The sequence below is a fragment of the Lissotriton vulgaris genome, chromosome 5 (assembly GCF_964263255.1).
Source record: "Lissotriton vulgaris chromosome 5, aLisVul1.2, whole genome shotgun sequence".
NCBI lineage: Eukaryota > Metazoa > Chordata > Amphibia > Caudata > Salamandridae > Lissotriton > Lissotriton vulgaris.
The window spans coordinates 1,176,550,049-1,176,562,831 of record NC_141693.1 but is presented as its reverse complement, the minus strand read 5'-3'; the positions used below and the strand labels follow the sequence as shown (position 1 = coordinate 1,176,562,831).

Here is a 12,783-nt window from a genome sequence, read left to right as displayed (position 1 = left end):
TTCTATCCTGGTGTTTAACCCTATCCATGCTGACGACAGAACCGCTCCGTAATCAGCCGCGGTGGCGCTGTGCTGATGACGGAGCGGTTCCGTCATGGCTGGGCCGCCGCGCCTGTGCGGCGTTGATTTCGCGCCTGCGCGGCGCGTTCTATTGAGCGGGCGGGGCCATGACGGAACCGCTCCGTCATGAGCACAGCTCAACCGCGGCTGGTGACCGAGCGGTTCCGTCACCAGCATGCGCCCGCCCCCTTAGCACTGCGGCGGAATAGCCGCCGCAGTGAAGGAGTTAAGAGCTTGACACCAAGGGCACATTTTAAGGCTTGATACTTCAGAGGGAATACCCCTGACAGAAACCGGCCACAGCGGCCTTCATCACAGACACAAAACGAAGCACTCCTTTTATAGCAAATTTATGACAGAGTTCACTGGAGTTGCATACTCCATCTCATGAATGCATCCTGACCATCGAGATGAGTCTGATGGACCATACAAAAAGTCAAAAGACTTCTTGAAGTCGCACAACGCATTCTTTCCAATGGGTATGGTACTGCAACAGATAAGGGTCAGGCTATTGGACCTGGAGTTCAATTTCTACATTCAGTGTCTATATATCACGGACTATACTGTATATAAATCGGAGACTACATCAAATGTATGGCAATGCAGAAGGAAATAAACAGGAACTTAGTCCTCAAAGTTCTTATGTACTTTCAATATCTATTTCGATTCATAAACACATGAAATCCTCATTTAAAAGACAACAAAGTTTATTAAACATGAATGTTTATACGAAGGTGGACACGATTTTCAACAACTTACTAAGAATAAACTTAGCAAGTGGCAGAGAGCACTAGGGCCCTGGCATGGATAAAGATCCCAGACATTGGACACCACTTCCTACCAAGGACAGCACAGTGGAAACAAACAGTCCTCCCCCACGCACACCATCCCAGGATTAAAGCTATCAAAGACACACAATGTATTAAAAGTTTGGGTTTGGGTTAGTAAGAACTCTATCTCATCACTAGCTGTCCCGTGCACGCACAGGACAGGAGTGCAAAGAACTCTCACGTTGGATCACACTTGTGACAGCAGTGACACAAAAGCAACACCATATAATAGCATCTCGCCCATGCCTTCCTAGCTTTCGTGCGACCTAATGTCAACTCTTGCTAAATGCTAGAGTATGCACAAAGTGAAACCATCCATGCTGAATACTGAAAGTGAGTTGATGTTTTCAATACTTGTCATACCGCAGCTTTTGAAACATTCATTTAGTTCTTTGCTTGGCTGTCATACCACATTCATTTCTAGGTATACAAAAAAATGATGGGTAGCATCCTTAAATTAATCTCAGCCACTGGAAATTACTCAAACAGCAGCCAAGTCCATCGTTATTTTGCACACCATGCCATCTCAGTTTGCTTTTGTTCCGGTTCAAGGAGGACCTGACCATGCAGTTCAGGCTGGTTTGTTCTCACTGGAGAAGGGTCACGACTGATTTACATGTGGCTGGGTCATGGTCTGCAAAATAGCGATGGACTCGGATGCGGCCAGGGTAATTACAAGTGACAGATTAATTCAAGCATTCCAATCTTCACTTTTTGCGTACTTTAGTATTCAGTTCTAGGGGCTGCCGGAAAAAAATACCATTTAATCATCCATGCCGTGGCCTCAACATTTAACACCTTTCAATTGGTTCAATCCCACGAGTATTCTTGCATTTCAGCTAGGTATTACAACAGGAACATGAACAAAGTATATAGGTAAGGAAGAGTTCAGTCATTGTAAACATTCATGATTTCCCAATTACGTTAGTATCTATACTCTACAGTCAGTAGATGATGGCGAATGTCAGTGGGGTGTGGCAGGATAGCATCGCAAGATGCTCACTAACGTACCACTATTTTAACAACACAAACTATCTAGCCACAAAATCTATCTGAGTAACAATGTCATGTTTTAATACTATCCATAAAACATCAAGCTTAACAAACCGGAACCTGTAAATGTATTTTTCATCTACAGGTATAGAAATCCTGACCAGATAAAAACCAGCATCCTACAGACAACACATTTCCTAGCTAAGCAGAGAGTGAGTTCTATTTTTTTTCTTTCAAAAGTCCTCTTCAGGGTGTAGAAATACAGGGACTGCATAGTAGCATCATATTCACACCAACCAAAAAGTTGAAGTTGGTTCTATTACCAAGATTTGTTGACCACCAGAACAACATGGTGGGTGTGTTCTTCTGCGGTCACTGTGTCCTTCAGCATAGTGTACTGTGTTTACAAATCAGCGATTGGCTCCCTACAAATCACCAATTAACTCCCTATGGCACTCAGAAACATGCCCTAAACTATGACCAGGTGCAAAAAGTGGACAGAAATTCATTAACTCTCCATTAACCAATGCGCATTGGTAGGACTGGTCTATGTGGATTATCCAATAACTTTGCGCTTACCAACCAGTTGCTCTCTCTTTTTACAATACTTTCACATGTAGCCTTGCATTCTTCTGCCTTGCAGACTTACCAATAGCCACCAGAGGCTGGTACTGTTTAAGATTCTTTGTGGTTAGTGGAGGGCACATCCGCACAACAAAGTTCGGTAAAGGTAGCCCAGAAAGAAGACCAGTTAGAAGAAACTTCAGGTGCACTTCTGGCATGAGAGGAAGTTTCTGGTGCCCATCGCCTGCCTGCAGGCTCTGCCCGGCTGTACAAACAGAAGAGAGAACAATTATTTTTAAAGGGTTTACACCATTTGTGACACATACCACTAACTACCTCTGTTAATATAGAAATTACAATCATATTACTCTCTTTTTGCTGATCCTAAACCCTCTATCTCTGCAGTAATGGACCTTGTGGGTATATGCAACCTTCTGAGAAAGAGAGCAATCTTGACAGAGGACTCTTTTTTTCACGCTAGACAACCTTCATATTATCTAAGGTAAAGCACTTGTTTGAGCAGCTTCAGAGAAAAAAGAATGCAGCAATAAAGATGTAAATGAGTGGCAAGTTGATAAAAAAGACATACGGTCTAAAAACAAGTACATGTACATGTCAAACTAGATGTGCACCTTTCTTCTGCAGTCAATCAGACACTATTCCCAGTTCTAGTTGTAGTCATTAGCATAAGTATTTGTATCCTAGGGCCTTATCATCCTAATTCTGTGGCTGATCTGTGAGAAACCTGAGAGTACCCTCTGGCTATCTTGTGGTTAACTTATGGGGCTTTTGATGGTCTCAACTCATTAATCTGTGAACATAAGTCAAGCATATCTTAAGGATATTCAAGGATAAATTGTGTGTTAACTGTAGGCATCCTGGGTGGATCTTAGTACTTTCCTGTCATTATCATCTGTCATCTGTAATTATCATCTGGCTAACCCAGTGGCATTTTATGGGTAGGACGTGGTATGTCATGCTTAGCATCTGGGTATCCTGTTCGTATGCAACAAGTATTAGTGGTTATTCCATGGATATGTAAGCATAGCTTGTGGAGATTTTTTGAGGTATCTTGTAGGAACCTGATAGGTTACCAAGTCATCAGCCCTTACCCCATAAACATTCAAGAACTTTTTATTAACCCAGTTCCAAATTTCTTTGAAGATACTAAATTCTAATGCAAGCCTACAGTAGGGACATAAGACTTGTGTTTGAGCAAAACAATGAGCTAATCAATGGGTGGTGGTAGCAGTGGTCGTGGTAGAACACTTATGAGATGCCACTCTGAGACAAAAACCTCTGGTGCCCTCTTCAAAAGTGCCTCTGTGAGGATATTCAATGAACTGTGCAGCGATAGACAGGATCCATTAATGTAAGTGGTTCTCATCTTCTGAGAAATTGCAGCAGCCATTACAAAGTGACTGGGTTCATCTACACCTGCGAGGCCAGGTTTCACGCCAAATTTTGATGATATGATAATGCACAGAATGGCAAATGGTGTTCCAATAAAATTGCACTCTCCTTTTATTAGCTTAAGTAGAGAAAAATAGGAGGCGTGGCTTGAACGCCGCACAAGATGGCGGCTTGACACCGGAGCTCCGCCAGTCGTTCACCGGAGCCGGCGACTTTCTCCGCACTCACCGGACCTTCGTGAGCGCTGATGCTATATTTCAACGCCGGAACGTGAGGTGAGCAGGGAGACCTGAGCTGCTCTCCTCTATTCCGGCGGTATGCGCTTTTCTCGTCAGTGACGCGCTTCACTTCCCTGCGGCCGCCATTTTCTTTCACTTTGCCGCGATACTCCCTCACCAGCGAGCGCCGCTTTCATACTTCAGCGTGCGTAATGCGGATGCTTCATACACCGGCCTCATGCCTTAACAGACCCCTCTCCTGCTTCAAGTCTCACAACTTGTGACTCTAATTATTGGTTCTTTGAAGAAATACCGCCATTTTCACTCAACATATCTCAGCGCTATTCCTCATGTCTGACGCCTTTCTCCACACAATTTGGTGGCACGCTACTCTGCATAGAGCCTATTGAACCTTCCAAGTTGAATTAAGCGTTTCAATCTGAAATTCTCTAACATGAGGTGATAGTATATATCCACAAAATTTTTCTGGTTCTATCTGAGGAAAGGTTATATGTTTAGTGACTGTCATTTGGTTGCATCTCATCATTCCTCGTTGCAGCATCTATACGCTTTTTACAGTTTTTCACCATAAAGCGTACCTCCTGCTTCCTATTTACAACATTTTTCTCATCTAAATTTTGTGGTGTCTTTGCACTTCCTTCCCCTGCCATTTATGGGGAAGCTCCGTACCCTCAAACTTACAGCATCAAAAACCAAACCACAACTTTCCTCAGACTCTGATTCCACGGCACCTACTATTGATGATACTGCTCTCCTCAAACCAAACGCTGCTCACGGCGCAATCCCTAAAGCTACTCCATCCAGTAAGCTTTTACAACCTGGTTCAACGAAACGTTTGAAAAAAGACCCTCCATCTCCAGGCTCTTCATCGCAATCTGCGTCAATGGATCTTATTTTGGAGGAACTTCGTGCACTCAAACCCTTCATGGCTGAAACCACTAAAACCTTACAATTTCTTCATGACAAATGGTCTACTTTGGAATCGAGGGTTCTTTTGGTGGAACAATCTACAGAGACTCTTCAATCCTCCTGTGCAAAAATCTCGCTCTTAGAAAAAGATGTCTCTCTCCTGAAGCGACAGTCGGAGGAGTTGGAAAATCGCAACCGGAGGAACAACCTACGCCTTTATAATCTTCCGGAACTTACAGAGGGATCCAACCCAACGGCTTTCTTCCAAACCTTTTTACCAAAAATCTTGGATCTTCCTCCTTCCTCCTCTCTTAATATCCAACGTGCGCACAGACTTGGCCCGAAAGTTTCCACTAAGCCCAGCGGAGTCATCATGCTGTTCCTCAAGTATACTGACCTCCTTTAAGTGCTATCGGCAGCAAAGACTAAAAAACAAGTTATGTGGGAGGGTCACAGGCTATACCTTTCTCAAGATGTTGCTAAGGTCACAGCTGATCGTCGAAATGATTTGAGACCACGTTTGAGAGCCCTTGGCGCCAGATATGGACTACTACATCCATGCCTCTTCAAGGTGCCCTACAAAGAAAGAACAACTACATTTGAAGATCCACTCGTCCTTGAAGAGTTCCTTCGTCGCCACGAAACCGAAAACATGGACACTGCAAGACCCGTCTAACCATTTTTGTTTTATCTGTTTTACCATGTTTTCTCATCTGTCTGACTATATGTTTCCCTGCCGTTTTTTGTTTCTGATCCCTGTATATGATTGAGTGCCTTCTACCCTTGTATATCCTACCTCTTATGTGCAATGTTCTCGTGCTATTTCTTTATTTCATCCACCATATGTATTTCTAATGTTTTCTTCTAATTTTTTATCTTCTTACAGATCCTCTCCCCGTGTTTCTTCATCCCGGTGTATCCGTACTTCCCTTCATTTTGTTCCTTCGCTGGTTCCTCAAGTGTTCGACGATGTGAGTCTCCGTTGTTGATGTCGTCCTCTTCTGACGTCGTCATCCCTCAGTTCTTTTTGACTTGTTTTTATCTGTTATGATGTTACTACTTTCTTCATGCTTTGCTCTATATTTTCTACTGTTCTCTTTTTCTATTCTTTCATTCAACTCTTTCTCTTCTATTTCTTTACTATATTCTCTTTATTCTCTTCTGATCTCTTTCTCTTACAATTCTTGTTTCTTACATTCTCATTACTATTATCTTCCTTTTCCTATTCACTTTTTAATGTATCTTATTTTATATCATTTTACTGAAGTTGCAAATTCCGAGTAGTTACTTGGAATGTTAAGGGGTTAAATAACCCCATTAAACGTCAACGTGTCCTAACTCACTTGACACGGCTTAAAGCTGACGTAGCTCTCCTCCAAGAATCCCACCTTTCGGACAAGGAGGCTAACAAACTTAAACGTTGCTGGGTGGGACATGTTTTTCATTCTCCTGCTTTAGGTAAGACAAATGTCACTGTTATTTTATGTCATAAAAAGTTAAATGTTTCAGTTGTATCCCATGAAAATGATGATAATGGCCGTTGGGTTATTACTAATCTTCTTATTGATAAAATTCCTATCGTTATCTTCAATGTTTATGCTCCTACAGGTATTGATAAATTATTTTGGCCTGCTATTTCTGACAAATTAGTTACAATTAATGAGCAATATGTTATTTTTGGTGGTGATTGCAATCAAGTTTTGGACCCCTTTCTTGACAGGAATTCCAAGGTTAAGTTTATTCCCTCTAAGATGCATTCCCAGTTTATTACTTCTATTCGAAACTATGCTCTAGTTGACATTTGGAGACTATGTAACCCTGACCTTAAAGAGTACACGTTCTATTCCCCCACCCACCACTCCCAATCTCGTATTGATTACCTTTTCCTCAGCAAGCCCCTAGCACAACTAGCCACTCATTCAGACATTGGTTCCATTTTAATCTCAGATCATGCTCCCGTTTTTGTCGATATTGACCTTATCCCCTTCTCTCCTCATTCAGGACGTTGGAGATTTAATAACTCTTTACTCCTAGACCCCATATTCTCCACTAAATTTACAGATTTTACCTCTGAATTCTTTGCACTAAATCATCTCCCTGGGTCTTCCTTTGTTACGCTGTGGGATTCCTTCAAAGCAGCTGCTAGAGGTTTTATCATCAATTTCGTTTCTCAAAAGAAAAAACAATCAATCACCAAATCAACTCAACTTTTGGATAAAATTAAGAAACTAGAATATACCTATTATAACTCTTCCTCTGAATCCTCACTTCGCGAACTTATTTCTGCCAAAATTGAGTTTAATAAGTTTACCACAAATGCGGCATCAAATTCTCTCCTTAAATGTAATTCCCGTTATTACGGAGGCCAAAACAAAATGGGCAAACTTCTAGCTAATTACCTTAAAATACGCAAAGAGAAAACAAAGATTGAATCTTTACAAGGTCCAACTGGTGTTTCTTTCTTCAAAGACAAAGACATATTAGCTCAATTTGTCTCTTTCTACCAAACTCTATACACTCCTGAATCTAGCCCTGATCCTGATGATCTTCTTGCTTATTTTCGAGATATTCCTTCCCCTCAATCTTCTCATGTTGATTTTCAATCATTAAATTTAGATATTTCCCCCTCTGAAATTTCTCATGCTGTTTCAATCCTACGTAAAGGTAAAGCTCCGGGACCAGACGGTTTCACCATTGAGTTCTACAATCACTTTTCTTCCCTTCTCCTCCCTAAACTTTTCTTATTATTTCAGTCCTTTGTTGATTCTGGTTTCTCTCGGGGAACTTTTCAAGAAGCATTAATTTGTCTAATACCCAAACCAGATAAAGATCATACTCTATGTAAAAACTATCGCCCTATCTCCCTGGTCAATACAGATTATAAAATTTTTGCCAAAATTATAGCCCTTAGATTAGACCCTCTGTTACCGGAACTTATCGGTCCGGAACAATCTGGATTCGTTAAAGGTCGTTTGTCATCAGATAATTCTCGTGTTTTCTTTAACATTTTGAGTAGAGCCGCCTCTCTTACTTCCCCACTAGCTGCCATTTCTCTCGATGCCGAGAAGGCTTTTGATAGAATAGGCTGGGATTTTATGTTTCAAGCTCTTCGTTGGTTCGGTTTCCCACCTAAATTCATTTCTCTTATTTCTTTACTTTACTCTAGCCCCCATGCCTCCATTTTTGCTAACGGTATCACTTCTGATTATTTTCCCCTTCGAAGAGGAGTTCGTCAAGGATGCCCTCTATCTCCTCTTTTGTTCATTCTAGCTTTAGAACCCTTTTTAACCAAAATTAGACGTGACGAGAATATTTCCGGTTTTCAATATGGTCCCCAACAACAAGTTAAATTATCGGTGTACGCTGATGATATTTTATTTTACTGCTCAGACCCTCAAACAACTCTACCTTCCTTCCTTAATCAAGTTTCCGCTTTTTCTAATGTATCTGGCTATAGACTTAACACGGACAAATGTGAAATCCTACCCCTGAATCCTTTATGTCTAAAACATCTATTTGATACCTCTGGTTTTTCCTGGCAACCCTCTAAGATTAAATACCTAGGTGTTTGGTTCGCCCCTCGTCTCTCTGATACCCTCAAATTTAATTTCGAATCCCTCTCTACTAAGCTCACTTCTTCTATCAATCGTTGGAACCCTCTCTTTCTTTCTTGGTGGGGTCGCCTGGATTCCATAAAAATGATGCTAGCTCCTTTGGTCCTCTACACTATTTCTATGATTCCCATTCGCATCCCTAATCAACACTTCAAGTCAATAGATTCTATTCTGTTGAAGTTTTTATGGAAAGACAAAAAATCCCGAATAGCCCTCTCTGCTTTAAAGAAGGACAAATCTTTGGGTGGAGTCAAATTTCCCAATTTTAAATCATATCATACTGCCTTTTCCTTAAAACAAGCCTTGCGTTGGCTCTCTCCAGATCTTCCGTATTATCCTCCACTTTGGTTGACACTAGAATCATCTTTCCTTCACCCTTATGAATTCAATGAAGTTCTTTCCTTTTCCTCTAACGTCACCTCTCTCCGATCTCCCATCATTTCTCACACACGTTCTCTTCTTCAACCTTACTTGATATCCTCCTACCCTTCTGCTTCTTCTACTCACACCCAACCTATTTGGCATAATAAACACCTTAAAATTCGTAACCGTTCACTCTATTGGAAATCTTGGCATTCACGTGGTTTAAAATGGGTTTCTCAACTTATCTCTGATACTCGCCCTCTTCCTTTCCACTTCCTCCAAACCCAATTTTCGTTACCTCCCTCTTCTCGTAAACAATATTTATCGCTGATCCCCTCCCTTATCCAATATCTTTCCTCCCTCCCTGCCACCAACACTATTCCTATACCTCACCTTTCCATCTCTAATGCTCTTGACCAATCCCCATCTGCTTCTTTTCTCTATAAATCTCTACAATCATCTACTGAACGCACTAAATCTAAGGTTGAGTTGGCTTGGGAGGATGATTTGTCTCAAAACTGGCCCCCTACTCTTTGGGATAAAATTTGGTCTAAAATTCATAGTACATCTAGAGCTGCCAATACTACCCAAACCTTATTTTTTATCTATAATCGTACATTATATACTCCTGTGAATCTGTCTTCTTTCTCCTCAGACACTTCTCCCACTTGTTGGTCCTGTCCCTGTTCTCTGGCTGATTTGAAACACATGCTCTTTGAATGCCCTCCCATTCTCCATTTCTGGCAATTAGTTTGGTCCCAAATGCATAAGATTTTCAAACTCACTCTCCCCTTTTCAATCCTTCACATTTTTCTAGGTTCCCTTTCCCCTGATCTCTCTGGACCCCACCATAAACACAAGCTACTCGATCTCCTGATAGCCATTGCTTTTCATCATATTACATCGCATTGGAAACAGGCTAAGGATGTTTCCTTCTCTGCATGGTGGAACGCAGTTTGTTTTAATCATCGTCTAGATACCAATTTTGTCTCCCCTATTTCCCTAGCAATTAAACATGACCTTCTATGGCTCCCTCTTACCGAATATTTATCCAGAATTGCCAGACCATCTCCCACTTCTCCACTACGTAATGTTGAAGTTCAAAAACCACCGTGAATGTTTTATCTTAGTATATGTAAATTTATTAATGCATCCTATGTTTTCTTTTTTGTCACTTTTACGATATATGATTCTAATGTTTTCCCCTAACCCTCAATATTCCTGAAATTTTAATTTATATTGTTTTTGTTTCACATTATTTCTTTGATCAATTCCATTCCGTTGTAAGAGAGATTTCTTGTTTTTTATAACTTCTGATTGTTTCTTCATGTACTGTCTTTTCTTCTTTATGCCTTAATAAACTTCAAACTTAAAAAAAAAAAAGTAGAGAAAAATATACCACATTAAATATGCAAGTTAACCACAACAACTTTTCCATTGTGAATACACAATGAGATTAATGTGGACCATGAAAAAAGGACCCCTGGAACCTTTCTGATGTTTTTAAAAAAAAGTTGTTATAGTCGTTACAGTCTTACCCTAGAATACTTTAGGAAAAACTAAGAAATGCACCACATACTATTGACGGGCCTCAACACCTACAGGAAGATGATGAAAAAGTTGGAGGACTCCCAAACTAAACACAAGAGCGGGGGAGGCATTAAGTCAAAGTATAGTTTGCAATAATGTCCGACTTCAGTCATCAAGTAAAAACGTGTTTTACTGCAAGACAGCATATGCTCTCCTGCACAAACGATAATTGTTGGCTGCCAAAGGACAGCCTTCAAGGTCTTAAGGTTTCTACTGGTTATATGAAATGGGCTATCCCACGCATAGACAGATGCAATTTCCATATCTGGCACTCAACATACTGTAACTAAGTTGATGCAGAAATTCCTTAAAACCAGAGACTTTCTGCGTGGCAAAACTTGAAGGCGGCAGGATGGGGAATTTCTTTCACAGAACAGAAGCAGCTTAATGGCAGCTATTGGGGTTCCCTTCCCAAATGAAGCATGCCTCTCTGAAACTTCTTTTCTGCTGATGTGACTCTTGCGGTCTTCTTAACCTACTTGATACTAGTTCAGTTGTATATATTGTCTGATCAGACTTGTGCAAGGGACAAGAGATGTGAGAATCGTGAAAAGGCCCGCACTGGTGGCACTTTGGTGGCAAACGTAACAGTTTCAAGTATCCCGCTCCTTATTGCTACCACCCTGGGCTCCATAATCAAATGGACTGCTGGCACCAGATCGACACCTACATAGATTTATAGTACATTTCCTAGCCTAGAAGAGACCAACTGATGCATTTAAGCCCAAGGAGGTTGGAAATATAATTGTGAATACTGTTTCTCTTGAATATCAGAAACACCCCACTGAGCTCAGGAATCAAATGGATGACTGTGGGTAAACCATTATCCTGCCAGATTTAGGACTGCATACATTTAAATTGCACCTCTTGGTCTAGCAGAGAGCAACTGATGGATGTAAGCCCAAAATGGTTGGAACTTTCATCTAGATGGAAAGCAAAACCTTTTCTGCAGTGGGAGCTAATATTTGGAACAGCCTACTGCAGGAGATTAGGGCAATGAAGGAACTGCTAGCTTTCCAAAAAGCCTTATGTGCCCAAAAATGGTTGAGCTGAGCGAGAAGTTTCTGTAAGCGATTCTTAGCACCGGGGTGTCTTTTAGGTAAAAGCAGCACTCTAGAAAAAGCGTATAAATAAAAATTGAAAATGCAAATTGATTGCTCCATGTGTTGAATGGAAGAAACAAGATGCAGAAGGTGGTACTTTAGAAAGTTAATGGAGCAGGTCCTCTGCCCATGCATAAACAAGCACATATGCTCACGCATACGAGGACCCACATACCCCCACAAATTACCTACACTAAGGGCAAGGCACACACATTATAAGTGAAATGCAAGTCGTACTGAAAACAATTGAATGTATTAGTCGAATGCTACAAGACACAACCCTCTGTCTGATTCACCCACTAGGAAAACCGAAAACTAAGTTAAATTATTTCACACCAAAATGCTTAAACGCACCATGAGGACTGACCAAAAAAAGTCACAGTAAAGGAGGCCAGTCTGGAAGATTTGAAGGCCACTGATGGTCCACACAAGGCATGATTTGGGGGAATAGAGCAATGCCAGGTGAAAACTGAGAAGACTACTGGAAGCTAAATATAGTTGACTGAGAGTTGAGAGAACTTCAGAAAATGTACTAACTCTGCCATGGTCTGCCTAGGGAAGGAGGCTGAAGTTTGGAACAATTCTCCAAGGACCTCACATCTGTGACTCCTGTAGTTTCCCAGGCTGGAGGACAGCACATATTAGGTAGGTTGTCCATTATTGTCTGCAGACAGAAGAAAATGGAAGTGACAATGGACTATGGCTGGAGGTATGAAGGAAATTCCAGTTATCAACTGGAGGATGAGCAGGTGCAACCTTAGACATTGGCACTGTTTTGGTCAAAACCGTATCTCTGTGAAAAGCAAGTGGTCTCTAAGACTCGAGGGCTTCCTTATAAGGTAGACAATAAATAAGTTAGCTACCTTTGGCCATCTTGAATTTGTCTCATCACAGAAAGGAATCAAGAGGGTGCAGATAGAGACTGTGTATTCCTTCAGCACTAGAAAATACAGTGAGTAGCAGGAAATGCCAATTTCTGAAGCCGGGCCTTCTCTATAGCGCCTTTGTCCAAAAGGGCTTGCATTACTTACTGTAAACTAGATGGTCCTCTGTCACTCGACTTTTAGGAGGTGGAAATTGCAACTGGTTGGAGGTAAATGGTAGA

At 41.2% G+C, this 12,783-nt stretch overlaps 1 protein-coding gene across 1 annotated transcript in view; it reads right to left on the bottom strand.

Moving 5' to 3' along the window:
* WDR11 (WD repeat domain 11) overlaps positions 1–12,783 on the bottom strand; it is a 635,868-nt gene that overhangs the window by 415,370 nt on the left and 207,715 nt on the right. The window contains exon 10 of the mRNA XM_086922941.1: positions 2,533–2,712. Coding sequence (XP_086779067.1) covers positions 2,533–2,712 — 180 coding nt within the window. The remainder of the gene's footprint in view (positions 1–2,532; positions 2,713–12,783) is intronic.